This window comes from Aquila chrysaetos, chromosome 7 (assembly GCF_900496995.4).
Source record: "Aquila chrysaetos chrysaetos chromosome 7, bAquChr1.4, whole genome shotgun sequence".
NCBI lineage: Eukaryota > Metazoa > Chordata > Aves > Accipitriformes > Accipitridae > Aquila > Aquila chrysaetos.
Window position 1 is genome coordinate 3,642,343 of NC_044010.1, and position 27,090 is coordinate 3,669,432.

At 46.5% G+C, this 27,090-nt stretch overlaps 1 protein-coding gene across 1 annotated transcript; it reads right to left on the minus strand.

The window, feature by feature from the left end:
- Positions 1–529: 529 nt before the first annotated feature.
- On the minus strand, positions 530–27,023 carry ATP1A1 (ATPase Na+/K+ transporting subunit alpha 1). The gene is made up of 23 exons (XM_030019846.2): positions 26,758–27,023; positions 20,070–20,177; positions 18,764–18,823; positions 17,540–17,743; positions 17,071–17,184; positions 16,401–16,535; positions 16,086–16,203; positions 14,862–15,130; positions 13,616–13,814; positions 12,078–12,187; positions 10,520–10,654; positions 9,773–9,965; positions 9,100–9,275; positions 8,419–8,555; positions 6,382–6,532; positions 5,669–5,837; positions 4,892–5,046; positions 4,410–4,533; positions 3,482–3,627; positions 3,225–3,355; positions 2,549–2,650; positions 1,327–1,418; positions 530–867 (listed from the first exon to the last, which is right to left on the minus strand). Exons 1-23 carry the CDS (start codon positions 26,767–26,769, stop codon positions 839–841), a joined length of 3,069 nt encoding a protein of 1,022 aa, XP_029875706.1. The 5' UTR covers positions 26,770–27,023; the 3' UTR covers positions 530–838.
- Positions 27,024–27,090: the final 67 nt, after the last annotated feature.

Sequence of the window (27,090 nt, forward strand, 5' to 3'; positions counted from 1 at the left end):
CATGCCGGAACAAGCGTGTGCATGCACAGAGGACACTAGGAAACACTATCCCTTGCTTGGCAAAGCAAGCAGGAAAAATCAGTCAGAATTTTGAGAACAAGGCTGCTTGGATCCAAGTGCCATTCACTGGAAGCCTGTTCTCATTCTGAACCCGGCAAGCAAGTCACAGCCTCTTAAAGCACGCCAGAGCAGACATCCAGCCACCAGCTCTTCTCTCCACTCAATGCTATGTTTGCAGAAAGTAGCCACGATGCATAGTTAGATGCCAGCAAGCCTCCTGAGCTTTAGGCTTTGAAATGCAAGTGCTTGCAAGCAGTTTGTCACATTAGGCACTGAACTACAGAGTGGGATACATCAGGGCTTTTAAAAACCGCATATGCTGTTGTCTCCGGGTCAAGCAGCTCTGTTTCCCTGCTAGAAAAATGGGAAGCCAAGAGCTAACCCATGCTGTCACCACCACACCCTAAGCAGGGAGGGGAGGCTGCTCTGAACCATTTTGCCTTGAGAAAAACATCCACCTAAGACCATGTGGGGGCATCCTCTTATAATCCATCTTTATTTGTAAAAATCCACATATAAAATCTTCAGTTTCCTTTTACAAAAACAAAAAGGCACATAAAACTACTCAAACTCTCATCCCCATGGACTGATGGTCGGACACTCCCCCCACCCCAACCTCCCCCTTGCTTTCTCCTCCAGTCCATGTTTCTTCATGTTTCCTTTCGTTTCAGCTCGCTCCTGTCCAGGAAGTTCTGCACTTGCAAAGATGAAGTACACACACAGGGGAGATGGTGGAGAGGTGGCATGGGCTGTGCGTGGAATGTTTTACAGGTGCTTTTTAGTAGTAGGTCTCTTTTTCCACCCAACCTAAAGGAAAAGGAGGGAGAAAGCAGAGTTAGTCTTAAGGCAGACCAGGTTATGAGGTTCACAAGAGCTCCTTTTATAAGCTCTGGAAATTTGCACCGTAGCACCTGAGCTAGTAAGTGACCTGCCACAATGGAAACATCTTGCCAAACTGTTGATGTGCTGCAGCTTTCAGGCCCCGTTCCAGCTTTCTAGAACTACCCAAGCTTTAATCAGTCTTTTCCATCTACTTCAGTGCATTGTTACTTTCATATACTGCAGGATAATGCAGGGAGAGGGACAGAGAAAGTCCTTAATTTGAACCAACTGCACTATTAATGCTGAGGAAGGGAAAACACAGCAAAATACACCCCTGCGTAGGGCTCAGCACTGGGGGTCCCTGAGCATTATCAGAGCTTCTACAGAACTTGGCAGCATGAAGAGGTGGGGAAGGAAACACACAGATTAGCAGCATATTCTTACCACCAGGGTTGCGTCTGATAATGAGCTTTCTGACTTCATCGTACAGGAATATGAGGAGGGAGTATGGGAAAGCGCAGAACCACCAGGTTGGCCTGTTTGGGAGAGGAGGCAGTGAGAACACAGGCAGTGGAGATGCTCTTTGCCTAGCAGAGCTCTGACTTGATGGCACAGAAGAGTGCAGGAAGGCTGGCGGGTCCCAGCTTGCCAGCGTACCAGCTCCCACAAGGCTGTGGTTCAGCTGAGAATCCTCCAAGCCAAGAATTACCACCAGGTTTTCTTCTGCAATAGGTTAATCCGCTTTTGGATATTAATTCCAACACGAGGTGCGTCACAGCACCTTTGTTCATCTCTGTACCAGCACCTCCCCACCTATTAATCTAGGAATATTTCCTCTAAGTACACATAACCTTTGTGCCCACAGCCTTGCTTGCTTAAACCGTATTGGCTTCCCTTACAATTGACACATGCTAACATCTAGCTGCTGCAGGCACTGGGCAGAGGCCAGCTTTCTTGTCAGGAAATGCTCACACTTCAGCACCAAACTCCAGACAACACTTCTGAAGGAATGCAAAATGTACCAGAATTTTTTTTGCCATGAAAATTTCATGGCACTTAAGCCAGAGGACTGTTTGAAGTTTGAGACTAAACCCTGCCATGAAATGTTGCATGCTGTTGAGCAATAATGCTTAAGATGCTGGCACCCTCCCAACTGTTAGGAATGTTACTGTGCACCAACTGGTCATCTGCACCTATGTAGCATCTTTCAAAAGACTTTACTACTTGTGCTGTTTCTGTGGAAGGTAGAAAAAGCCACAAGATGTCATCACCAGGTCTTTAGTAAAGAACAGTCCCTTGGCCTATGGAGGCTTTCTGGCTTGCTTTGGAGGTACAGTCCCCTACCCATAAAAACACCCCATGCAAGTAAGTACAAAAGCAGCTGCACTACAGCGCACTGGTACAACTGAAGTTGTGTTGCTAATTTTTAGTGGGGCACCGAACTGCAGGCTCCCCATAAACTTTCCATAAGCAGTAAAGAAAAGCAAACCCCTGGCGTGCCCCATTACAGCAAAGGATCACTCACACCCTCTAGGCTGAGCTCTTCTGGGTTAAGACTAGGTTTCGTGATCCACAAGCTCACAACTACTTTTTATCCATCTCACCACCCAAGCACTATTGCTCTGTGGTACACAGCCTACTGCACAAAAAGCATGACACAACTTACTTGAGAGGGTACATCCTTAGAGCAACATCCATCCCAGGGCAGTAGGAGAGGAAGGCAGCCAGAGCAGTCTCCTCAAAGAGACCAAATATTAAGATCTTGTTCCTAGTAGAAACAGGAAAGCAGTCAGGGACTTTCACAGATGAAATCCTAAAAGAACACCTAGTGGCCACATGGTAGTGAATGGAAACAGACATTCTGGGCTAGACCAGAAGTCCATCAGGTGGGGACTATCAGGCCATCCGAGCTGATGGCACGGTTGTCACAAGGGTCTTTCATGTCTCTAGACAGAGATATTCCAGTTCACAACTAAGTCAACCAGCAATTGCTTTCATCACAAATTCAGAAGGAGGCTGGGGTTCATGCCACCAAGTCTCTTGATACACCAGCTGCTCTGCTGCTGCACCAGGCTGTGTGCTGGAGTACGTCACTAGCCTTTGAGGTGGGCTACCTCCCACAGACAATGCCAGCAGAAGTCAGCATTTCACTGTCTCAGCCTGACAACTGTAGCAGGTACTACTAGAGAGCACCCAGTCCCTCTTATTCACTGCCAAGGCACCAGACTGTTCAAGACTTATGCCAAGATGCCCAGACACTGCTGGGACAAAGAACTAGAATGCCGTGTGCTGGAGAATACACAGAGTCCCATTCTAAATCCTCCATGGGCAGCCTCACTTACTTCATCCCCTGCTGGAAGACGGAGTTTCTTCGGGTCTTACAAATGATCAAGTCCGCCCACTGCACAACCACAATGCTGACAAAGAAGGCTGTATGGCAAGTGAACTCCACTATTTTCCTCTGTTCGTAGGTCTAGGAAGCAGACAAAGCAGAGAGCACTCGTTCAGACATGCTGCCTTTGCTCTCTGGTGCTCACACCAAGTTCAGCAGGCATTAGTATTCTGGCTGGCAGCCTCTAAGCTGTGCCTCAAAACTTACCCATTGCTGCCCATAGCTGTCTTCCACATCGTTAACCCATCGGTCATCCCACTGAACTCTGATCCCTAGCAAGCCAGAAGGCCAGAACCCATTCTCTGCCATGATTACAAAATAGGTAAAGAAACCTCCAAGGGCCTGGATCATACCTAAACAGACAAGAAAGGATGATAAAACTGATGAAGCTACTGTGCGGTGCGATTGTAACAGAAAGCAGTTTGCAGGAGACCCCAACCACCTAAAAAATTACTCCTTGTGGGGCTCAGTCTGCCAAACAGCAGCTACAGAATAGTTCACACTAACATCAAATTCAGCTGCAACCATTTTGCTGAGCGGCTTCTGCTCCCAACTTTGTACAGAGTTACTTCTGTTCTGCCCTGTGCTGTGATGGCATGGTACTCAAGGACACAAGATAAAACTCCCTTTGTATTCTCATTAAGCCTTGCCCACCCCCAACCCTTGCAAAATACAGTCAAGAAGGTTCCCAAGGTCTGCTGCAATTAAGCATGAGCTCCCGTCCTGTGAACTGGGCACATCTCTGTAGCTGCCTTTAATCAAGGCTCCTAATACTGTGTGTTTAGGGATACGCTGGAGAGAATCCTTTACTTCTAATTAAACTAACAATGGGATCTATGTTCTTGCTGAACAAGTCTGAACCAGAGGAGAGCTGGTTGTCAGCCAGTTCCTTTACAGCACTATGCAATTAAACAAAATTACTGTGAAAGCGATTCAATGGATCAAGCTGCACAAGCCACCGCTATGTGCCATGGGGGCAGAATCACGGCAAGTTCTTAACAGCCTGAGGTTCTGGTTTACACATCCCAAACCTCAACCCTACCAAAATAAGCAGAAAAGTCACTGACTCAGGATGGTGTATAACCCCCGCTACCACCAAGTTCAAATCAGTGCCAGAGAAAACAGACCAGCTTACCAATCTGCCCATAGGCCATGCTGATCAGCCGTTCATTCACCAGCTTGTCTGTTTTGGGATTTCTGGGCTGCCTCTTCATGATGTCACTCTCTGCTTGCTCATATGCCAGGGAGATAGCAGGGACCTTTGCAAGTGGTAGAACCGCTGTTAGAACTGTTTCAATTTTCCACTGTATAGAGCCTTCCCTGCCCCATGTTTTCAGCCTGAGAAACAGCACTGCCCGAAAGCCCTAGCTATAGTATTCAAGGAAGGACCTTACCACCTTCCCCATCCCCAGTTTGTCCTTACGTGGAACTGAAGGATCCTCAGACTCAGAGCCATGAGACAGGGAGTGCAGATTAAGGGAATATCAAATGGTCACTTGTTTTAAATCAGAACACTAGAGAAAACTGTATTTAAGCATTTTCATTCCACCTCTCCTTTCTTTAGGATACCTAAGAACACCCACATTTCTTCTTGAGACAAAAAAAAAAGACATTCACCATGTCAGTGCCCAAGTCAATGCAGAGGATGGTGACTGTTCCCAGTGGAAGGGGTATGTTCGCAATGATGAAGATCAGGAACGGCGTGATTTCAGGAATGTTACTGGTCAAGGTGTAAGCAATAGACTTCTTCAGGTTATCAAAGATCAGACGCCCTGGGGCAAGGAAGAGAGAACAACATAACTCTCACTTATCAGCAGAAGGCAGCCAAGTAGCTCATACGCAGCTTCAGTGGTAACACTGAAAGGCAAAATTCTAGTGCAGCACACTGAAGAGGTCTCTTGCATGTAAGGGTGAGACTGTGTGCTCCACCACATCATCACCTATACAGAGTAACATTTCTGGTCACAGCAATCAGGCTTCACTGCATACAGCAGTAAGATACTAAGCCCTGGTTTCCGAAGATCATCAAGAGACCCTGGAGGTATCCTCTGTTCTGCTCCTGTTTGAGAGCTACTGCTCCATCAGGGAGGAAAATGTGTCAGACTCAGCTGGCAAAGATGACTGTAGGGTCAGTGTTAGGCAAAAGGACAAAGTAGCTTTTGTTACTCAGCTGCTTTCTACTGTTACCCATCCCAAAGGGTCATGCTGGTCCCACGGAAAGGGAGAAGACTTTGAATGGAGAAGGGAAGTGCTGTCCTCCTTGAAAACACTTGTCATGGAGACAAGCTCAAATAAAGGAGAGCCCTCCAGACACCTTTATTTCAGAGGGAATGAGTAAGTAACATTGCCGAAGCACATCACTTCGCCACCACTGCACACAAGTGATAAACTCACCTTCTTCAACCCCAGTGACAATGGAAGCAAAGTTGTCATCCAGCAGAATCATGTCAGCTGCCTGCTTGGAGACGTCTGAGCCAGCAATACCCATAGCAACACCAATGTCGGCCTTTTTCAGGGCTGGGGAATCATTCACACCATCACCTGTGACTGCTACAATGGCACCCTAGTCAAAGAGAGGGATATAAAGACTGAAATCATCATGTAAGATGTTTTGGGCAGAAAAAGCTTTCTTCTATCTTTCAGGAGTTGAAGCATAAAAGTCCCTATTTCACTTTGCTGTAAAGAGACCTCAGTTTCTCCTTGTCCTCCCCTCACCCCTTTCCCCATTCTGATCAGGCTTATCAGAGAACCATGCTGCTCTCTCCAAAGGAGATGTTGGACAATATCTAAACTTGTTGAATGCTCCTCTGCCAAGCACCTCCAGAGCATTTAGGAATTAAGTGTGTTAAACATCCTAGGACCAGAAAAAGCCTCAGTACAAACTGAAGGTGTTTTCCTGCAAGACCCTTTTATTTATGTATTGTACAGCAGCCAGACATCAGCAGCTGAAGGCTGCTGACAGATTGAGATCTAGTCTGGCCCTTTACCTGAAGGCACTGAGAAGAATAAGCCCTGCCACTTCAGAAGGCAGCACTGGTTAGTAGTTTATATATCTACACATCTGGGGATTTCTCCGATATGAAATCCTTGGACTCCCTTCTCTTTACCTGTCGCTGACAGCCTTCCACAATTATAAGCTTCTGCTGAGGAGATGTCCTGGCAAAGACAATTTCTGTATGATGAATCAGGATGTCATCCAGTTGCTCACTAGTCATGTCCTTCAAATCTGAGCCATGAACAACACAAGCTTTGGCATCCCTGCAATCAAGAAACAATATAATGTTTTACTTCACAAGTTAAACTAAGTTCCTCCTTAGTTGTATTTGCCCCATAAAGCTATGGCTCTTCAGTGCTCTAGGGAAAGACCAACGCCTGCTGTGACTGAATACTAACCCAGGCAGCCTCTGCACAGAAGTTTGATGCTCCAAGTTTAAAAGGTAGATGGGGAACACAGACAACAAGACAGTGCCAAGTAACAGCAAAAAACCCCATGAGCAGACTAATTCTTTCTATGGCTTTTTAAAATGCATCAAGGCAAAGACTAGTTGTTTCCACAGCTCTTGACCTCTCTGCACTAAAGGAACCCCTGGCTCAGGCAGTTAGCTTCCAACATCACAAGAGATGCTGTGGGCTTCTGCAGGCAATCCTTTTTGCAATAGACTGATGATCTACACGTGGCTCTTCGCAGAGAGAGCTCACGCAATGCCAGTTCAGACTACTTTACACTCTTCAGCAACAAAAGCATGCAACGTTATATTTAGACTGGTTTGGTACCCTGCATGCTACAGCAAACTACCACCTCTCTAACCCAGCATACCATCCCTTATAGGTCTAGAAGACTATCCACACAGCTCATGCTATCACCCAGTTTAGACAGGGAAATTCCTTCCCCACCCTTACAGCCAGCCGCTGACCTGCTCAGTCACACAGCCCAGTGATCCCCAGCCTGCATTGCTAGGTTGTGAAGTTACCCTCAAAAAAAAAAAAAAAAAAAAAAAAAAAGAGAATTCAGTCACAATACTTGTCTTCCCCAAGCAATTTCATTCCACAGGGTGTCTCTATTCACAGTTCATAAGCTACATGGCTACCCTCCAGCCCAAACACAGGCTGGGTCAAGCTAAGCAATGCAGACAGCCCAGCCATTCTGCAAACAGCCCGCTTATGCCAAAGCACATTTTCTGAGGATGCCTCAGTTCTGCACTAGGCTATGAAGGCAAACATTAACCCCTAAGAGGAAAGAATTCCATTGTCACATTTATTCTGCTTGTAGCTACTGACTAGTGCCAATTCCTCTACCCAGTCCAAATCCTGCTCCCTTTGCCCACCTACAATCAGACCCAGAAGAGAGTTTGAGAGCAGGAGGGACAGAACTGGGCTTTGAATGATCAAGTTTATAGGTGGCATTTCAGTTCTTCTCTCTAAACAGTACAAACCAGTTAAAGAGAGTTTACTTTCGGTAGCCCATTCGGTCTGGATTGTGACTAACAAACTAGGCATTTTCTTTTTACCAGAGTTTTCCCATGAACCTGTAAGTTATCTTACTAAATAAGCTTGATTAAGTATTTGTTTGGGGGCAAAACTAGACCTAGCCTCTGTTTATAAAGATCTGGAATCACAGGAGTACGTGGTTTCAGGCTCAGCAGCAGCATTGCTCAAAACAGTCCCCAAACAGCCACTTCCCTCCCCGATGCCATTTTAGATACTTTTTCCTGCCTGCTACGTTGGGCCAGTACATGGTGCTTGTGCAGCAACATGAACCAGGCAGGGCAAATGCTTAGCTCAAGGGGAAAAAGTCAGCCCCCCAAAAGACTCCACCCAGCCGGCTGTTTCTTTCCCCCAGCATGGGGACAGACCATCAGGACAGGCAGCTACAGGGCAGAGAAAGGACAGAAGAAACTGCCCGAGTTTCCTGTATTGAGCTTGCTCCTAACTAATTCCCATGCACAAGAGACATGCACATTCAAGACAGCCTTTTGCATTCTTCACATAACTCATGATACACTCTGAGGAGCGACAACATGCTGAGCTAAGCAGATGCCAAGCTTTTCATATCTAGGGAGAGATGCTGAGGGATTATCCAAGGCAAGGAGAGAGGCAAATGCTTAATTCTTTGAACAGCTCTGGCCTTCCCCACCAGTCAGTACCTAGGGTTGACCTGGCTGACAGGAATGTTGAGTCGAGCAGCAATATCTTCTACTGTTTCATTGCCCTCGGAGATGATGCCGACACCCTTGGCAATGGCTTTGGCTGTGATCGGATGGTCTCCAGTAACCATGATAACCTGAAATGCAAACAGACTGCCGTGAAAGCCTTGCCGGTACTGCAGAGCAACACTGCCCAACAGGCAGGTTCCCTTGAGACTGAAAAGGCCACGTGGCTTTTGTTCTACTAGCAAGCCCTGGCACAGAGCACGCCTGAGGTACAGGCAGTAACCTGTTACCAGTATGCAAGGGATTGAGGTGGATAGAAGACAAAGAAAATTGTTAATACTGAGTCAATAGATCTAGTTCCGTTTCCAGCCTGTGCTTTGCTCTCTCGTCTCAGTCAGTACTGTGGGACACGCAGAACACACCTGAGCCAAATCACATGCTTGGGGACACCATGTCATCGGCACCTGCCAGTGCCCTAGCAGTCTGGAGTCTAACTCATTTTTCAGGCCATTAACATACAATCATTTGTAACTCAGAAATGAAGCCTGAAGTAGTACTAGTTAAAAGCTGATCAATACTTCTCTTCATTCACATTACAGCAACACAGAGAGTAACGGAAGCCCTTTGTATCTACAGGTATAGAGCAAGGTGATTTTCAACCCTGGAATAAACTACCTTGATCCCAGCGCTTCTGCATTTGCCAACAGCATCTGGCACAGCAGCACGAGGAGGGTCAATCATAGACATCAGTCCTACAAAGCAGAGTTTGTCTACAGGAAAGTTCACATCGTCCGTATCAAACTGGAAGCCTTCAGGGAACTGGTCATCAGGCAGAGCCAAGTGACAGAATCCTGTAACACATCAAACCCATGTTTACTCTGTTCCTACGTATCAGGAGGCAGAGAGCGCAAACGCTTATTGCTTCTGCAAACAGCTACGCAAGAATAACAGGGCAGCATCAGAGGTTTACCCAGGGCTATTGAGGCAGGAGTCATACTCATATTCTGATAACTAACAGCTGTTGCTAGGTGCCCAGACACAGCTTGGTTCACATGCAGTGGCGCAAATCTAATACCATGTGGCCCCATGGAGACTGAAGGTACCAAATGCTTTGCTTTATTTTGATCTAGGCGACCCAGCTGCTGGGCAAGACGAGACCCTGCAGGCTGCCTTTTAGATTAAAGGCTAAAGACAGGACTGTTCCTATGTGAATTGCTGAAGTGACCTTGACTCAACACTATGGTTACACTGCAGGAACAGAGCACAACCCTCCACTTAATCTGTGGGGACTCCGCACAGGAGCATGAGGACAAATCTTTCCCCATTTATTAAGGCTGCTTTTCCTTACCTAACACTCTCTCCCCAAGGCCTCCCAACTCAAGGTAGGCATTCTGAAAAGCATCTTTCATTTCCTCATCCAGTGATTGCTCTTTGCCATGAATAAGAATGGTGCTGCAACGATCCAAGATCCTCTCTGGAGCTCCCTTCATCACCAGCAAGTAACGGGATTCTGATGGATTTGCATTTTTGTGGATAGACAGCTAGGGTGGAAGAAATGAAACTGTTTTATTGACATGTACCACAAAGGTCACAAGTAATCACCATCACTCAGTGTTTTGTGACTAGCTCAGGACAGTTTCTGATATTCTGCTCTAGTTTTCATTTACCCACAACTTTAAAAAGGTTCACAAACTAAGGAATTACTACGTATTTTTTTAACATTAACATATAACCACAGATGTTGCAATGGCCTTTTTTATATACAAGTTCCACCTGTTAAGGTCATTTCCCAGCAATTCATTCCTATTCCCAGATTTGAGTTCTTCCATTCTCCATGCACTATGGCTGCACAGGTAGGAAGCATGTCTGGTCTTTCCTCAGCAGCTGACACCTTAGTGTCAAGGCAGCTCCAGAAGCTCTTACACAGTGTAATTAAGTATGGTCCGTTAACTTAAATTTATAGTCTTGAGCAGTCTACAAGCAAGTAATGGCTAGACAAGATTTTGGCACCAAAACAGGTTTTGAGGCACACTGCATGCAAATTTATGTTAAGTGCTTCACACAGCAGCTCTCCCTCAAGAGGACACACGCTTACCTGGTACTTGTTGGTAGAGTTAAATGGTATTTCCACCACTTTGGGATACCTTTCTCTCATCTCCTTGACAGAACCACAGCACAATTCAATGCATTTCAGAAGTGCAGACTCAGAGGCGTCTCCTGCCACTGCTCTCTGAGGAAAGAAACAACTATCAAAGCGTACATCCCAGCAGACTCACCACAGAAGATCTGATATTTCAAAAAAAAGTGTATTCATCTCTGCCCAGTCCCAGCTTCTACATAACATGATACTAGAGCAAAGAATAAATAATTCTATTATCTAGTACTGACAAATACTGCATTTCAGAATGCCAGGCCTCCCAGCCTGAGAGAGCAGCAGTCTTCTGGTGCAAAAGTCAAGAAGCCCTTTTAAAGGGCAGAGAAAGTCAGGTAGGCAGGTGCAGTCAGAGAAAGAGAGGCTGGAGGGTAAACTTTAAGAACTGCTGTAAGTTGCTTCCCATGAAGAATAGCAGATGTGAGATGAAGACTGATAACATGCACACAGAAAGACTTGTATGGGCTCTCCCACCCCAATATAAGATCAGCTTATCAAGCCTCTGGCAGGTAAGATTTAATCTGTCCATGCCTCCTGCCCCATAAAGTTAGCACTGGTAGAGATTGTAGATGGGGGTTCTCAGCCCTGGAGATCTGTGTGCTCTCAATGTCCTGCTTGAGTTTCCTTTGCTGCAATTTAAACCAAATATTTCTTGCCCTTCTGGTCTCTTTGTCCATGAGAAATTTTTTTTTTTTTTTTCGTTTTTATACTGCTTTTTGGTATCTAAAGACTTTCAAGACTCCCCCCTCCCAAGTCTTCCTTGGATGGAAAGAACTCCAGCTCTTTACCTTAGGTCTAAAAAACAGGACATGAAGTTATAGTCAGAGAAGTGCTAGGGAAAAATAGTTTTTCCATCATTTCTATTACCACAGCATCAGAACACCCTTGGGAAGTTTACTAAGCAACATGACTGATGTTTGACAGGTTATAAGCACTTTACAGTTAATTTCAGCCCTTGCTGGGTCACAGTTCAGAAGCAGGAATCTGAATTGATGTTATGCTAGCATTTGCACCAGTGCTGAACGAGCAAAAGCTTAAAAAGTCAAGACTTGCCAGTGAGAACAGACTAGCTAAAGACAAACAGTCTCCCACAACTGCTGCTCCCCCAGCTCTGGTGTCTACTTCTCCCAGCTCCCAGAACCATGCCTTTGTAGCTTTTAAGTGTACAAATGCCAGAGATAGCAATTCTTGGAATAGCCAGACATTGGGAAATGCCTAGGAAAGCTTTCTGGTCTTTCCTAGCCCGGTCTGAATTATGTGACCTCCCAAACAGACTGTAGATGCTAGTGGATGGCAGGGAGTCTGCTGTGGGAAATGTCTTCCCAGTCTCATCTCCTCTGCCCACAGCACATCTCCTACAAGAGTGCCAGACTGCAGAAAAGATTAGGAATGGCAGACACCTCTACTTTGCAGGTTCCTGTGACCCACAGGATATAGTCTCACTACCACTATGGGAATGTGGTGGTGGGGAACAGGACAAACATTTCTTTTAGGAACTCACCTTAAGAATTGGTACATTTTCCTGGTTGGCCTGAAACACAGCACGGTTGCAGAGACCTGCAACTCTGGACAATGCACTCCAAGTAGCTGAGCTCTTGTCAAAGGAAGCACCTGAAAGCCAAGGAAGAATGTCAATAAGCCCAAAATCCCACAGGCTTAAGAGCAAGAAACCTTTACCTTAGAAACAGGAAACAGAGCCTGTCAGCACACTACATCTCTTTCAATCCTCCTCCCTTCCCAGGTACCTGAGGAGTAGCTGATTATTTTAAGACCGGAGGGTGAAATACCAACAGTGCAAGAGAACACCTCTGCTTTCAAGATTCCAGTAATGGCTGCATCCAGCAGCAGCAGAGGCCATGCTGACAAAGCCAAGGAATTCTAGACAGATAACATTCTTTCAGAGAGGCTTGAGTCAGGGATGCTGGGTTCCACCTCCAGGTTTTCTCACTTTATCTATCACCCAGGAACTGGATGAAATAGCTCCCAAAGGAACAATGCTTAAATAAAGATACTGCTTCTCCCATGCTGGCTCTTAAGCTGGCTCTGAGGGAGATGAACTAAACAGACAGTTAACTGATAAGCTAGTGTACTTTCCATGAAGTGAAGTCTTCTAGGTTTATTTCTATTGCAGCCAAGCCAACCGTTGCCAGGCCAAAACTGAGTGCTTCCACTTTATTTATAGCTTGTTACTTTGCACTAGTGTTAAAGACCAAGAACAGTAAAGCAGTTTTTTTTTTTTAAGTGGTTCAGGCAAGCACAATGTTTTGGAGTGGTTGGGGGCAGGGTGCAGCACCACCACTGGAAAAAGTTTATGCTAATAATGTGTTGCAAGCACAACATTTCACAAGGTAGATGACAGCTAGGAAACTCCTGAATTTGGTTGTACTAAACAGTTCTGGAGAGATAAGTACCTCTCAATTGCACAGCATACTGAGATTTCAGATTTTTATCAGTGTCTAGAAGAAACTTCCTGCTGAAGTCTTACAGTCACTTCATTCATTGCTACCGCTCTGCAAACACAACGAGGATGTTCTGGGAAAACCCCTGTTCAAGGGCAGCCATCTAGTTCAACATGGGAAATTTCCATCTATGTCCAGTTTATTAGACCCAACTTATTATCAGAGTCAACACCTCCGCTGCCCACACTTTCAGCAGACTTAAGATGGGGCAATTTCATCAGATACACTTCGGCAAAAATAATCAGGTACTTTGAAGTACAGAAAAGCAAATATTTCTACACACAGGACAAACATAAAGGGCTGAACATTGAAGAGGCTCAAATTCCAATGGAGTAATTCTGAGCAAAAGCAGCCTATATGGAGTCTGATTAAACAAAACTGTGGTACAGTACAAAGCTTTTTATGTGTTACTGCAAGTCTTTTAAGGCTCATTGTAGATCATATGTTAGAAGTCCTTGCACTATGAACTTCACTTGGACTGGAGAGCTAGAAACATGGGTTCTTAAAAATACAAGTGTACAAGAAGCCCCAGAAAAAGCCATTTTTTAATGAAATGCCTCAAGCGCAGAGATGGTCTTACCACTCTGGTTCTCGGTAGTATCAGCCTCATGAATCTGATTGTCAAACCACATGTGTGCAACCGTCATGCGATTTTGTGTCAGAGTGCCTGTTTTATCAGAGCAGATAGTGGATGTGGAGCCCAGGGTTTCCACAGCTTCCAGGTTCTTCACCAAGCAGTTCTTACGAGCCATACGCTTGGCTGTTAGTGTCAGACATACCTGGAGACAAGGAAGAAGACAATAGGTTAGATGTGCTTGTGCACTAATACACTGCTACCCAACTCACTGTGGGCATGGAATGACAACCAGCTTATGTGCCCTGCAGCAATTCCCTAACTCCATGCCCACCCTGCCAACGCAAAATAAATAGCAACATTTAGGCCCAGCTGCTAGGTTTAAATGACACATTTTCCTCATCACAAAACCTCCAGAAAAGGACTCACAAGGCTTCAGTCCCCTGCTTCTCAGTGCATTAAGGAAATAACATGCCCCAGACTAACATTTTAGTTAAAAGTTGCAGTTCCCTAATCATAAGAACTCAAAATACGTTGAAGGCAGGTCACATACGAGAAGGCCCAAAATAGCTCTGGTGATAGGGCTGCAACTTACTGGTGTAGGAAGTGAGCAGCCCCAGCTACCCTTTCTCGCCAAAGGCTCTTAACCTGCTTCCAGCTCCCAACTGTTCATTCCCCAGCTCAGCTGCTGCTCTGCTTCCTAAGGCTGTATGGAAGCCTCTAGCCCTGTCCAACACCACCCTCTACACAGCCGAGCACACCTGGATACTCCCACCATCTCTTCAGGAAACCAAACTTACAAGAACCTCTGCCAGGTCCCAGACCAAAAGCTGGGACTAGAGTGAAGCTTGCTGGATGCTCTGCCAGCCCTTCAGGGTTGGAGGGGCTGGTGTGCCTGTGGGTATAGAGGCCCCGAACAGTTGTAACAGGAAGGCCTCTTCTTGCCACAGAAAAAGGCAAGACAAGTCCAGAACTCCTAGTCTTGCTCACTTTAGTTCTATGATGCCAAGCCTCTGTGCAGGTCTAGCTTAGGGACTCATCTTCATTATAAAAACAGCTGCAGAACTTGACACTGATACAGGCAACTAGTCTGAATACACCAAATTTATAAAGCCTAGCCCTACACATACACCAGAGTTCCTTCCATTACTTTAGTGTCTACCCCTGTGAATGCACACTGAGCATGAAGGACTCTGCTTCCTTAAGAACCATATACGTAATGCATTCAATCTTTTTTACCAACTTCACTCACCGTGACAGTTGCAAGCAGCCCCTCAGGGACGTTGGCAACAATGATCCCGATGAGGAAGATTACAGCCTCCAGCCACGTGTACTCAAGGATGAGTGACAGGATGAAGAAGGAGACACCCAGGAACACAGCCACTCCAGTGATGAGGTGGATAAAGTGCTCGATCTCCATGGCAATTGGAGTTTTCCCCCCTTCCAGTCCAGAAGCCAGACTGGCAATACGGCCCATCACAGTGCGATCCCCAGTGCTAATGACAATGCCACGGGCAGTGCCTAGAAGAGAGACAGGTTTTAGAAAACAAAAACCCTTCCCAAAACACACTAAACTGAGTTTGTTCAGCCTGTCCTAGAGTTTAGCGAGCTTTGCCCAAAATAATGCAGGTAGGCATTCCAATGGCCAAAATCTCCCACTGCAGCCTTTTTTACTCTAGCAGCATGAGAAATAAATGGAGATAAGTGCTGCACAGGATTCTCATGTGACTGACTGGTCAAGCTGTATGCCCTCTGCCTTCTATCCCAGGGAATCAAGTGCCAATTGCAGGGAATTAGAGGAAGACATCTTCAAGAAGTAGACAGCATTCTCTTCCCTTCTGTCAGGGCTCATTTTCTTTCCCTGAGGCTCTTGAGAAAGATCAAGAATATCCTTCAGTTTTGCTAGGTTGGGTTTTTTTGGGGGGTGGGAAAGAGCAGGGGAGAGTCTGCTGGTAAGAATCTGTCCAGAGAGGACACGATAGGAGTCAGGCAGAATTCTACACCATCACTGAACAGTCACACCTTGATACCATGTGGGTATGGAAAAGATGCCCTGGGCTTCAGCACAGAGTACTTACCACCATACTGCTGCAACAGGAAGTTCTGCCAGAGATGTTTGAAGCTCCTGCTTTCTGCAGCAGCTGTAGTATTTCTTATAGCTCTGCCTAACCATTTGCATTCACATTACGTTATCTGCGCTTTAGCACTGCTGTAATAAGGCAGTCATGCTTTAAGACACACCACTCCTCTAGGAGCAGCTACAAAGAAAAAACAGTAGCGCTGTGAAGCCTTCTTTGCCCATTGTATGGTACTGCAGTTGGAATGGGCAAAGCCTTTACTGGGAACTTCCAGCCTGCTCTTGCATGGTAGGAGTAGGCTACCAACTAACACACTGAACTCACACAGCATTTGCATTGTTTACCTATGCAGTTCAATCACTAGCATCGTCAATACTTTATAGGGAAGAGTCACATACCTTCCACACAGTTGGTGGAAAAGAAAGCAATGTTCCTGGTCTCCAGCGGGTTCTCATTGGAGAAGTCTGGAGACCTCGTCTGAGGCTCCGATTCACCAGTAAGTGAGGAGTTATCCACCTACATGGAAGACATTACTTTGTCATACGCAAGCAGGCAGATGCCTTCAGCAATGAAAGCAGATAAAACACTAGGCTCTCCCCGCACCCTTCTCTTCCACTCCACCACCCATTCACAGCATAGAAGACATTCTTTGAAACCAGACTAATTCATCATCCTTCATAATAAAGTTTTCAAACAGCGTGTCACTGCTGTACCTTGCAACCATGTGCAGATATGATCCGAAGGTCGGCTGGAATTCTGTCGCCTCCTTTCACCTCTACTAGATCTCCAACTACAACACCTTCAGCATTTATGCTGATCTTCTCACCATTTCTGACTACAAGAGCTTGCTGAAAGACAGTAAAGAAACAACCTATGTCAAAAGCAACTCTTAAGGGGCTCAAAAGATCTGAGTGCCTTAAAATAATTGTGCTATGATTCTATGAGGTTTCTATTTGTACTAAGATATTTATCTCCAATATGTATGTTATTTTAGAAAAATAGCTATTTTTGTTTTCTTGATATTAAAGTTCCTTGTTGCCAAGGTAACAGTAAGATAGTTAGGTACGATACAGACTGTCCATGAAGGAATCTGAGTTTTAATACTTATCACACCAGTTACTGAACTCCCCAGGCTATCGAGAAAGTGTCCTCTGAATGTTAATAAGCTGGTGGAACTCACAGGGTGCCAGGAACTGCCCTGGCCTATTAGCATAGTTACTTGGAGTATATAGAGGAAGGAGTCTCATAGACCCCTCGAAATTAAGAGCTAGTAACCCACACTAACAGCCAGGCCTTTTGCAATTGAAGTCGATGTTTAAAACAGTTAATAACCCCGAGCAAGCTACAGCTTGGCAGATCTCAAAGAAATGAGGTATTCCATACCTGAGGCACCATGTTCTTGAAGGACTCCATGATCTTGGAACTTTTTGCTTCTTGGTAGTAAGAGAAACAGCCAGTTATGATAACCACAGCTGCCAACACAACACCCAGGTACAGCTACAAGGAGCAGAGAAAGTGAGTCAGAGGACAGTCTGCCTGAAAGGCTTCCAGTTTGTCCAGATAAATTGCTTGGTATTTAAGTGCCCCATTACAAAGCATGGAGGTACTTGCAGTCTCTGTACATTTTGTACACAAAGGCCGTCCACAAGCTAGTGTTGCCAACACAACACGAAGGAAGTCAGCTGTTCATTTCATTATGTGGAAGCACTCCAAGACATGTTAAGCTCACACACTGAATTTCCCATGCTTATGGGAAAAGCTTCTGGATTGAATGCTTAGAGGAAGTTAATCTGCTTTGAGCCAAACAGGCTGCTCAACCTGCCTTTGAAGTAAACCAGACATTTTTACTTACATTATCGTTGTTGGGCTCCTCCTCCATCACACTTTGTATGCCGTAAGCCAGAAAACATAGAATAGCACCAATCCACAACAGGAGCGAGAATCCTCCGAAGAGCTGCCGACAGAACTTTACCCATTCAGGAGTGGTGGGTGGGGGTGTGAGGGAATTTGGGCCATCACGAGCCAAAATCTCAGCCGCACGTGCAGAAGTCAAACCCTAGAAGAGAGGTTCCTTTTATAAGCATTGTGGCAAGACTGACTGGGGAAGGTAGCCCTGAAATTGTTCATGTTCTACCACAGCAACAAGGAGATGCTAACAGGTAATGAGATCTCCACAGCTGCCAGGGCTCTGCAACACAAGTGCAGGATGTGAAAGCTGAATGCCAAAAGAGGAGCTATGGGATGCTGGATGCTCCTTGAGGAGCCTGCAGGCCATGGGCCTACAAACACTGAAGAGGGGCAGGACAAGAAGGCTACAGCAGCAGACTTTGAGCTCTGAGGAACAGCCCAGTGCAATCCATCCTATCAAATTATAGAACTAGTGAAAGCTGGGGGCCATAAAGATGATGACACTTTGGATTGGCCTTCCAGGAAGTTCAGCTTTCAGAAGCCAAGTTCTCTCACAGAAATATGCAAGTCTCTGCGCTGTTATAGAGTAAAAGCAGACTTGTTGCTACATGCAATCATGCAAAAAACACATCAAGCAAAACAAACAAGAGCAAAGGTGCAAAACTGCTGCAGTGCTTCTGCACTGGACTTTGATGTTAGCTAGGACGTTTGCACACTTCTTACTATAAAAGGGTAAAATTTTAACTGCTACTAGCCATCATTAAATCTCTGGGCATGTGCTAGCTCACTAGACTACATCTGCAATATAACAAACATTTGCCTTTATTACAAGCTCCTTGGGAAAAAAAATAAATCCAAGAATCAACTTGACCTTGGAACAATTCAGAGGCAGATAACAGTGACTTTGTTAGAAACAAAGTCACTAAAGTATTGCAGCCAGGCTGTGCAGTGGGAGGACGACGAGAAGTATTTGTGAGCTCGACAGTTCTCCCAAAGTCTGGGAAACTTAACTGGAGGAGGGGAGATTAAACAAAAGAAAAAAAAAAAAAAAAACCACCAAAAAAAACCAAACCCAGACCACCCGGATCTCCCTTTGTGAAGTGCTCTGAGCCAAGACTGATCCTTTTCAGATCAGGGCAAGGAAAGAGGGAAAACAAAATCTACCTACCCGACTCAAGTCTGTTCCATATTTACGATGAAGTTCATCAAGGCTCAGCTTGTGGTCATCCTGAAAGACAAGAAATGGTTGGGGAGGAAAGAGATCAGCAAAAGCTCAGCAAGTCCACGCCCCACCCCAGGTTTCCTATCTGTAACAGTTTGGTAAGATAGCAAGCCTCTAGCTCACCTTCTCTATGAAGAAAATCTCAATCTCATTCCACAACTCAAAGCAGCCTCACCTTCAGCATTTTGTCTATTTGGATATGACATGACAGCTTTTTAAACAAATTCTGACTGTATCTCAGTGCAGTCTTTATGCCCCCAGATTCTGTGAAGCCTCAGTGGGGTGGTTGGTTTTTTTGTTTTGGGTTTGTTTTTTTTTTGGGGGGGGGGGGGGGGGGGGGAGGGGGGGAGGAGGGGAAAGGAAAGGAGTTGGGAAGGAACGTAGGAATGTACAGAAGATTAACCCTATAATTCCACACATTTTTAAGAAATGCTGCCAGCTTAAGCAGTGTTTCTTCCCCCAAAGAGGCTCCTTTTTGCAGCCAGGCTATTTTTCAATTGGATCCTATTGGTGCAGAGCACTGCCTCACTTAAAAGGTTGTACTGGAGGGAGCAGGTGCTTTCAGTTAGCATCACTACTGAACACAAAATTTCATCTTAAAGCAAGCTTTAGCATCCCCTCTCCCTAACAGAGGGGACAAAAATGTGAAAGCCCAGACTCAAATCCACAGCACAGAAATAAAACCTGCATCACCTTCAAGGAGAGCAGCTCTAAGCCAGATGATGCTCATAGATAGATGTATAGCACCATCCAACATTCACAGGTGGGGAGGGGAGACACTTCCCACAGACTCAAACATGATTAGAAGGAATAATACTGAGGTCAGTCTGAGCAGAGGCCAGCAGTAAATGGAGCTGCACAGACTCAACTCCTCAGCTGGAATGAAAACAGCAGTCTCACTCATATGACAGGACAATAAAGCCTGCAATGCTGCTATCCAGATAGCGCTTGCCTGGGTGAGGAAATACAGCTACACTGTGCTATGGGTAATGCAGGCAAGCAGAGACTTGGGTTCTGTGTCAAGTGCCTTTTGAGAAGTGATGTTTTCGGGGCCTACTGCGTGGTCATCTTGGTGCTGAAACACTTGCAGCATGTCTGGCTTGGAGACAGAGGGGACAAGAAGGGAGATCAATGCCTTCAGTCACACCATGCTGTCAACACACCAGCTCTTTTCTCTTAGTCACACAAGGCACAGGGCTTTGGGGGTAGTAAACGTTCTTAAAGCTCCTCTTTCTGTGCCCTACACTCTTACCATTGAGACTTCCTTTTTAAGCTCATCCATGTCCCTCTCCTTCTTCCCCTTTTTCTTCTTTGCGCCATGCTCTGATGTAGCAGTGGGCTCATACTTGTCTCTTCCAGCCTGCAAGCAAAGACACAGTACTGTTAGAAACACCTTACAGTCAACTTCTACAGTAGTAGACATGAACTATGCACAGGAGACTGCCATGCAGACAAAATGATTATGGTTTATTAAAGTTATGCCACTTCAGTAAACAAACAAACAAACAAGCTAGTGAGCAGACAAGTGTGCTCAACAGCATCCCCAATACACAGACCACAGCCAGATATTGTGCAAGTCTAGCTAGGAGGAAAGCAAGCTACATGCTACTCAGTCAGTCTTGATGTGTGAGCCCCAGCTCAAGCTGAAACAGTGATGAAGAGCAGAAGAAACCAATTCCTGAGTGCATACGTATGTTCCCTTCAAGGCATTAACTTCTCCTCCCCCCTTTCAGTCTTCCACATCCTCTGGCAAGGAGCAGCCTATCAACTGAAGGTAAATAAGAGCTGGTATCTCTGACTGGTCGAATCTGGGGGTAAATTCCAACACTTTCATTCTCAGTTTGGCACTCTAGCTGGCTGGTTACGCAACAGAAATCTGCTTTCAATTTATGGCAGTTGGACCCGCAAGAATGGTATAAAAAGTAGCAGGACACTTTTGCAGATTCAATCTGTGCTCAGTCCTGCTTACACTTCACAGAGCAGATGATTCGCTTAAAGCCTCTTTATTCAGATGGATTTTCATTCACTGTCATTATGGTTAATTCTACATGAAATCATGCAGAGATTTAGGTCTTGTCACGATGGGGTAAACAAGCATCTACGGACAAACAAGTCGTGACGTAGCACATACAAATATCACTTAAAAGACAAAAAAAAAGTACATAAGAGTTACAGGCAGAAATAATCCTGAACCGCAAGAAGTTTAGACACCCTGTGCGATACCAAAACCAGGTACCAGTACAGCCTTGCAGTGCAGTTCCTTCATTAAGTACTCCATACATTTCCTGACTCTTACAAGCCTCCAACAGCAGCTTTTTCCTCCCTTCCCTTCTGCATGGGTCCTATTACATCCCTGCCAAGTTTTATGCGATGAGGTTTTCACCCAATAAGATCCCCGAGAAGTATTCTGAGATGAAACAGCAGTTAGTGGCACCAGAGTCAAACCGTTAACGAGATTAAGAAAAGGTTTCAAAGGCATCGCCTTGCTTGATCTTTGCATGAGCACCTCAAATCACAAACTGGATTCCGGAGAGCGATCTGGACACAGAAACTATTGTTAGGATCCAAGAACTGTCCTGTTGAGCGGCAAGCACAGGAAATTTTTATTATTTACTCCAAGAGAAGTAGAAAACAAAACCAAAAGTGAAACTACACACACAAAAAAGGAAAAAAGTAAAGACTTTTCTAAAAGAACCCATCAGTCACATCTAGACAAGGATTTTTATTGTTCCGAGAAAGCTCTGTGCACACCACTGCAGCCATGGTCATACATTTCACATGCACAGAAGCCCTCTCTTGCCCTGTTCAGTAAAGGCAGGCTTTGCATCCCCCATATCCTTGCATGCAGCTAGAGCTGTGCAATGGAAACAGTTTTCAATTAAGTGGAACACAGGCGAGCTGTTTGCCTCCTCTCGTCTAGGAAAAGGACACAGAACTACAGACTGTCAGCATTCCTAACATTCTCTTCCCTGCACCTAAATTCCCATTTTACTTCTTAAAAAAAAAAAAGCAAAAGCCACAGAACTTAAACCATCTCGGTCCTCGCATTCCAGCATCACAAGAATTTGCCATGGGGCAATTCACAAAAAGTCACCATGAAGTATCTCTCTTCTTAAGTCTCCAAAGGAAACAACTTTGATTTCTGCTAGAGCTCTAGCAGACAAGTCCAAACACACTCCTGCACAAAACACATGCTTCTTGATTACTGCTTGGAGACAAGACATGATTTCTAATGAAGGTGAAGTAGCTGGTGCCTTGACTAGCAGTCCCTCACCTTCAGCTTCCCCCCTTCCCCCCAGAAAAGGTTGGCAAGCTCTTGCAGGTGATCTAAAAACCTCCTGGTACTTTGAAACTTCTGTGAGAAGTACAGTTACTCAGCTTGTTGGGGGCAGCGGTGAACAGCACAGGAACGTAGGAGTGTTTAGCCCTTTCAGCTGCAGAGACAACCTACAAGTGGGCAAACACGGAAAAGGCTCACCGCCCTTGTTCAAGCATGATTTGCTTAAAAAAAACCTGAACAAAAACCCCAGCGATCAGCTGCAGTCAGGACAAAAAGCGGATAGTTAGTCCTTTCTTTAAGCACCCAAGTATTTGGGTCTTAATGAAGTCCATCTTACCGAGGAGCTCAGAGTTCCTCAGTTAAAAAAAAAAATAAAAAGAAAGCACAATACCTTCCCTTCTGTTACTTTAGTACCACAACCCACCCTTACAGAAAAGGTAAGTCAGTAGAATCAGTTTCAGCTCCTACTATAGGATCATTTCATGCAGAGTCTGAACTTCCTGCTCCATCACTCAAATCTAAACTTGACACAGATCAGAGTCAAAGTCCTGCCCCTGTTCTGTGCCTTCAGGGCCATTGTCTCTCTTTTGGCAAGATGAACCCGATCTGTTCAACAAAGACTTGTGCTGGCTGGGCTGCCAGGGACAAGGGGTTCATCCCACCCCTCAGCGCTGTAGGATTTCCCTGCTCTCCCCTCCTTTTCCTGCCATACGAGGAGAAGGCAGCCTACAGTACTCCAGATTCACATCTTATAGAGAATTAATCACATGGCCTGAACACAAAGGAAGGTCTGTCTCATCAGAAATGTCACCCCTGTTACTTGACTTAGCCTAGGAACTCTGACTCATCAAAACTGCCACAGAAAAAAAAACACCACAGCTTTTTTTTTTTCCATGCAAGATTTTTTTTTTCCATTGGCTTAAGCACAACATTTGTACACATCAGTGTAAGAAGTTTTATACAGCCCCCAGAAAATCCTGTTGTCTTTCAGATACAGCTTATGCTTTTCCGCTCTGGACTAATTGAGCCATTCACGGCTGATGTTCTCAACACAAGCCATGATTGACCAGGAAACAGGAGGGGTGCAAATCAGCAGACAAACTCAGAAATACCCTATTCTAACATCACCTAATTCAACAAGAAATGTCAAGCAACAGCCAAAATAAATTACACAGTCTCTGGAGGCCTGGTCTGTTCTAGTACTTATGTCATTATAATCAACTGTGCAGAGAAAACAGAAAAGTTACTGTCCTGCTGCCTCATGAGACAGTCTTCAGTAAATATATTAACCAGATGAGTCATGATACGGACTATGCCTATTGGACTGGAAACACCACTCTGTGACCCTATGTAATCTTAGCAAGGGATGTGAATGCCTTCTCTGGATCCTTCTTACTCCCTCCCAAGAGCTGTGTTCAATCTCCTATCTTTAACCACGAGTCTAATCAACTGCATCAATTGAACACACTCTCAGCATCGAGGACAGTACAAAGCAGTTTTTACTCAACAGCTATTAATTGCTCATTGCGAGCAGACTGCTGCTTCCCAAATTATGAAAGGACAAGCTCTCCTGCCATAACAAGGAATCTAAACCTTGCAAGGGTTTTCATCATCAGGGTAAAAACAGGACCACCCACACACCTTAAGACTTCTCTGGATATTAGTACAAACATCTCTACTTCTCGTGGAGCTGCTTGAAGACCCAAGTGCAGAGCTGGCCTTCCAAATGCCACTGCTGCCCAGCTGAGCAGCCCCTCCTGGTTTTTCGGCGCTGTGCCAACTACGGACTGTCATCTCCCACACTTCTTTGCCTGGAATGTTAGCGCATCTCTGCCATCAATCCAGACATCTCTAGCAGTCAAACACATGAAGATCAGTAGACTGGACACAGTTCTCCCCCAGAGGAGCTGGTGACTTGAGCTACCCCTTGAAAAGGCCTGGGTGAAGAATGACCTTCTGCAGTTTTCAGCAGGTCAGGATGCCACTGCGTTGTGGGATTGCAACCCGCAGGTACAGACCACTCGCCAGAGACCCTTCATCCTGTTACGCTGCTTTGGCAAAAACATGCGTTGACTGGGCCCAGGGTTTTCTCTGGCAAAAGGAGTATCCTCTAGCCATTGTAATAAAAAGCAGGAATGAAAAAGATGGGGGAGGGGGAGAGTAATATATTAAGATTTCTTAATTGCACCAGATAAGGATCGCTTTGATTTGCATAATTTTTCCTCAGTTGGTGCATTATGCAGTAAGCCTTCCTAGTTTCTGACAGGAAAAAAACCCCTTAACTGGGGTTCAGGCATTAGCACTGACCTCCGAAAGCAACTCAAAGCACACACTGATGATGATCGTGTGCTATGCCTATGCAGCGAGGGAGACAGAGCGAGGGAGACAGAGCGAAACATGCTGCTGTCCGCAGACAGTTTCCAGGCAGCTCTGAACAGAAATGAAATCCCGTCTGCTTTCCTCCACTACGCACACCCCCTTGGATAATCTGCTTTTTGGGCTGAACAACATTCCCCTGCAGCTCACGGCCCTCCCCTCGTCCCGTTACCATTTAAAGTAAAACAGACACTCCGCTCGGCTTCTCCTCACAGCCACAAAGACAAGGAACTTGTTCTCTCACACTTACGCTCTTACTTTCTCTTCCATCACACGCTCCCATGGGAAAGAGGTTTCCTTTTCGGGCACCCTAACTTGGGGCAGGCACATGCTGTTCAGCGTTCCATCCACACAGTGGCTTTTTCACAACCTTGCTCTCTCACATCCTCATTTTTCTGGTCCCCAGCTACTCACACACATTCTCAACACTAAATGAACAAATCTTGTGACTTGCTACCAGAAAGCCTAAGGCAGCCATACACTGTTGGATTATCCCTTGTGTTGGCGCTTCAGCTTCAGGCCAATTGCTCTATTATCCATGCAACCTATGAAATTTGAAATGGAAGCAAGACAGCTAACAGCCTTCTATATTAGAAAGCATTTGTGCCTCCTATTAGTCCAGCCAAGGCAGCCTAAGCCCCTGAAGCCTTTTGCACTACAGTCATACATACACACACAACCCTAAGGCTTCTTTGACGATATGAAGCATCCAGAGGACTGCAACAACACCAAAACCCCTCTCAATGTTTTATCTCTTAGGTGACCTCTTACTGTGCACGCTGCCTGTTGCCCACCAAACTGAAATACATCACGCTGGGCTGCCAAGCATCAAAAGGACTTCACTGAGGAAAAAACCACACCCCCCCCCCCCCTCAAATCCTGAAAAAGCACCGCACACACTCCTCAACCCCCATTTCCAAGTAACTGTCCATTCAGCCATGTTCTTGCAGCTCCCCTACCATTCACACGGTTTTGTCAACATTGCCACCATTGTACCGCACCGATGAGGACAATGCAAAGTCAAGTCCGTGTTTGAACAGCGCTTGGGAAGCACAGAACACCTGTAGGCAGGGACACGCCACCACCTCAGCATCTCACGGCCCTGCGTGGTTACCCTCTCCTCGAGCAGCAGAGAGATTTGGGAATTTTCCAGGAGCGAGTCTAAAACAAAAGTAAGTAAAAGTCTACGCACATCCAACTATACAAGCTACACAGGGAAGTATTTGAAGGGAAAAAAACAAACATCCAAACAATAAAACCCAGCAACTAGTCTTTACTTTTTCAACATAAAATAAAAACAGAGCAACCTAAGAGGTGTTTCTGCTCCCCACACGGGTGTTTGATCGCAACATCCCACTTCAAAAAGCCTTCACGCCCGTTTTCGAGCGCCTTCACATCCACTTTTCCTTAGTTAAAGGATACGGTCTGAATTAAGGGCTTCTCCTCCTTGTGGGCTACAAGGTAGAAACAACGCTGGTACAGGGCAGAAACCGCTGCACGGCCTTCTGGGACGCTTTTATCACCCCAATTAACAGGATAAGCACGACAAAGTCAGGGGCGATCGCCTCCCTCCTGCCACCATCTCCCAGCACGCCCTCACCGCTGCCTATAGGCAAATTAGCCCTAATAAACCCTAATAATCCTCACAACTCCCCTTCCCCCCCCCCACCCCTCGTGTCTCAAGAAGTCTAAAGTACTCTTACGAGACAAGGGGAGCAGCCACGCTCCTCAGCTCAGCTCCAAAAGGGCATCAGATAACACCAGCCCCGGGGGCTGCGGGCCCCACACGCCCCGCGGGCGGGAGGCCCTTTTTCGGGGGGGGGGGGGGGACGGGGAACGGGACACACACACACGACGTTAAGAAGAAGGCGGCGGGGTTTGGTTCCCCCCCCTCCGCCCAGCCTCCACAGGCAACAGGGCCCCCTCCGCGGCCATGTCTGCCGCCGGGGAGAGGCCGCCGGAGTCGTCCCCCCCCGCCTTCCCGCCTCCCGTTACTTCCTCTACCGGCAGCCGGAGGCACGTTGTTCGGAACGGGGGGGGGGGGGGGGGGGGGTGAATGGTGGCACCGGCACCGCCCTCTAACGGCCGTTACCGGCCCTCACACACGACGTGGCTTCCCCAGACAAAGCGGAGCCCCGCCCGCCCCTCAGCCGTGAAGGGAAAAAAAGGGCGGAGGGGAGGAGAGGGGGGGGGGGTGACCGGTCAACCGTCCGGCTCCTTGAATTTCCCATTACCCGGCCGTGCGCTCCGCCCCGGTCAACCCGCCCGCGTCCCCGCCGCTCACCCCTTTGCCCATGGTGCCGGGGGCGACTGCGTGCGGGTCAGGCGGCTGCGGGGCGAGGAACGGGGCTCAGCGGCGCCACGTGTCCCGGCCGGCGGCAGGTGCGGAACAATAGCAGCGCCCCGGCCGCCGCTCCCCTTCTTCTTCTTCTTCTTCTCCTTCCTCCTCCTCGGCGGCGGCGGCGGCTCCTCTCCTTCGCCTCGCCCCCCCCTCTGCCCCCGCCCGGATCGCTCCTCTCTGTCGCCGCAGCCACCCGCAGCTCCGAGAGCCGCCGGCTTCCCGCCGCATAAAAGAACCCTCGCTACACACCGCCCCGCCCCGGCTCCCCGCCGCACC

What these genes read in the sequence shown, in the direction of transcription:
- ATP1A1 (XM_030019846.2), bottom strand. An exon ending in TATCTGCACATGGTTGCAAG is followed by an intron (nt 16,204 to 16,400) that starts GTACAGCAGTGA and finishes TCTTCCATGTAG; the next exon opens with GTGGATAACTCCTCACTTAC. An exon ending in AAAATGTACCAATTCTTAAG is followed by an intron (nt 10,655 to 12,077) that starts GTGAGTTCCTAA and finishes TTCTTTCCTCAG; the next exon opens with AGAGCAGTGGCAGGAGACGC.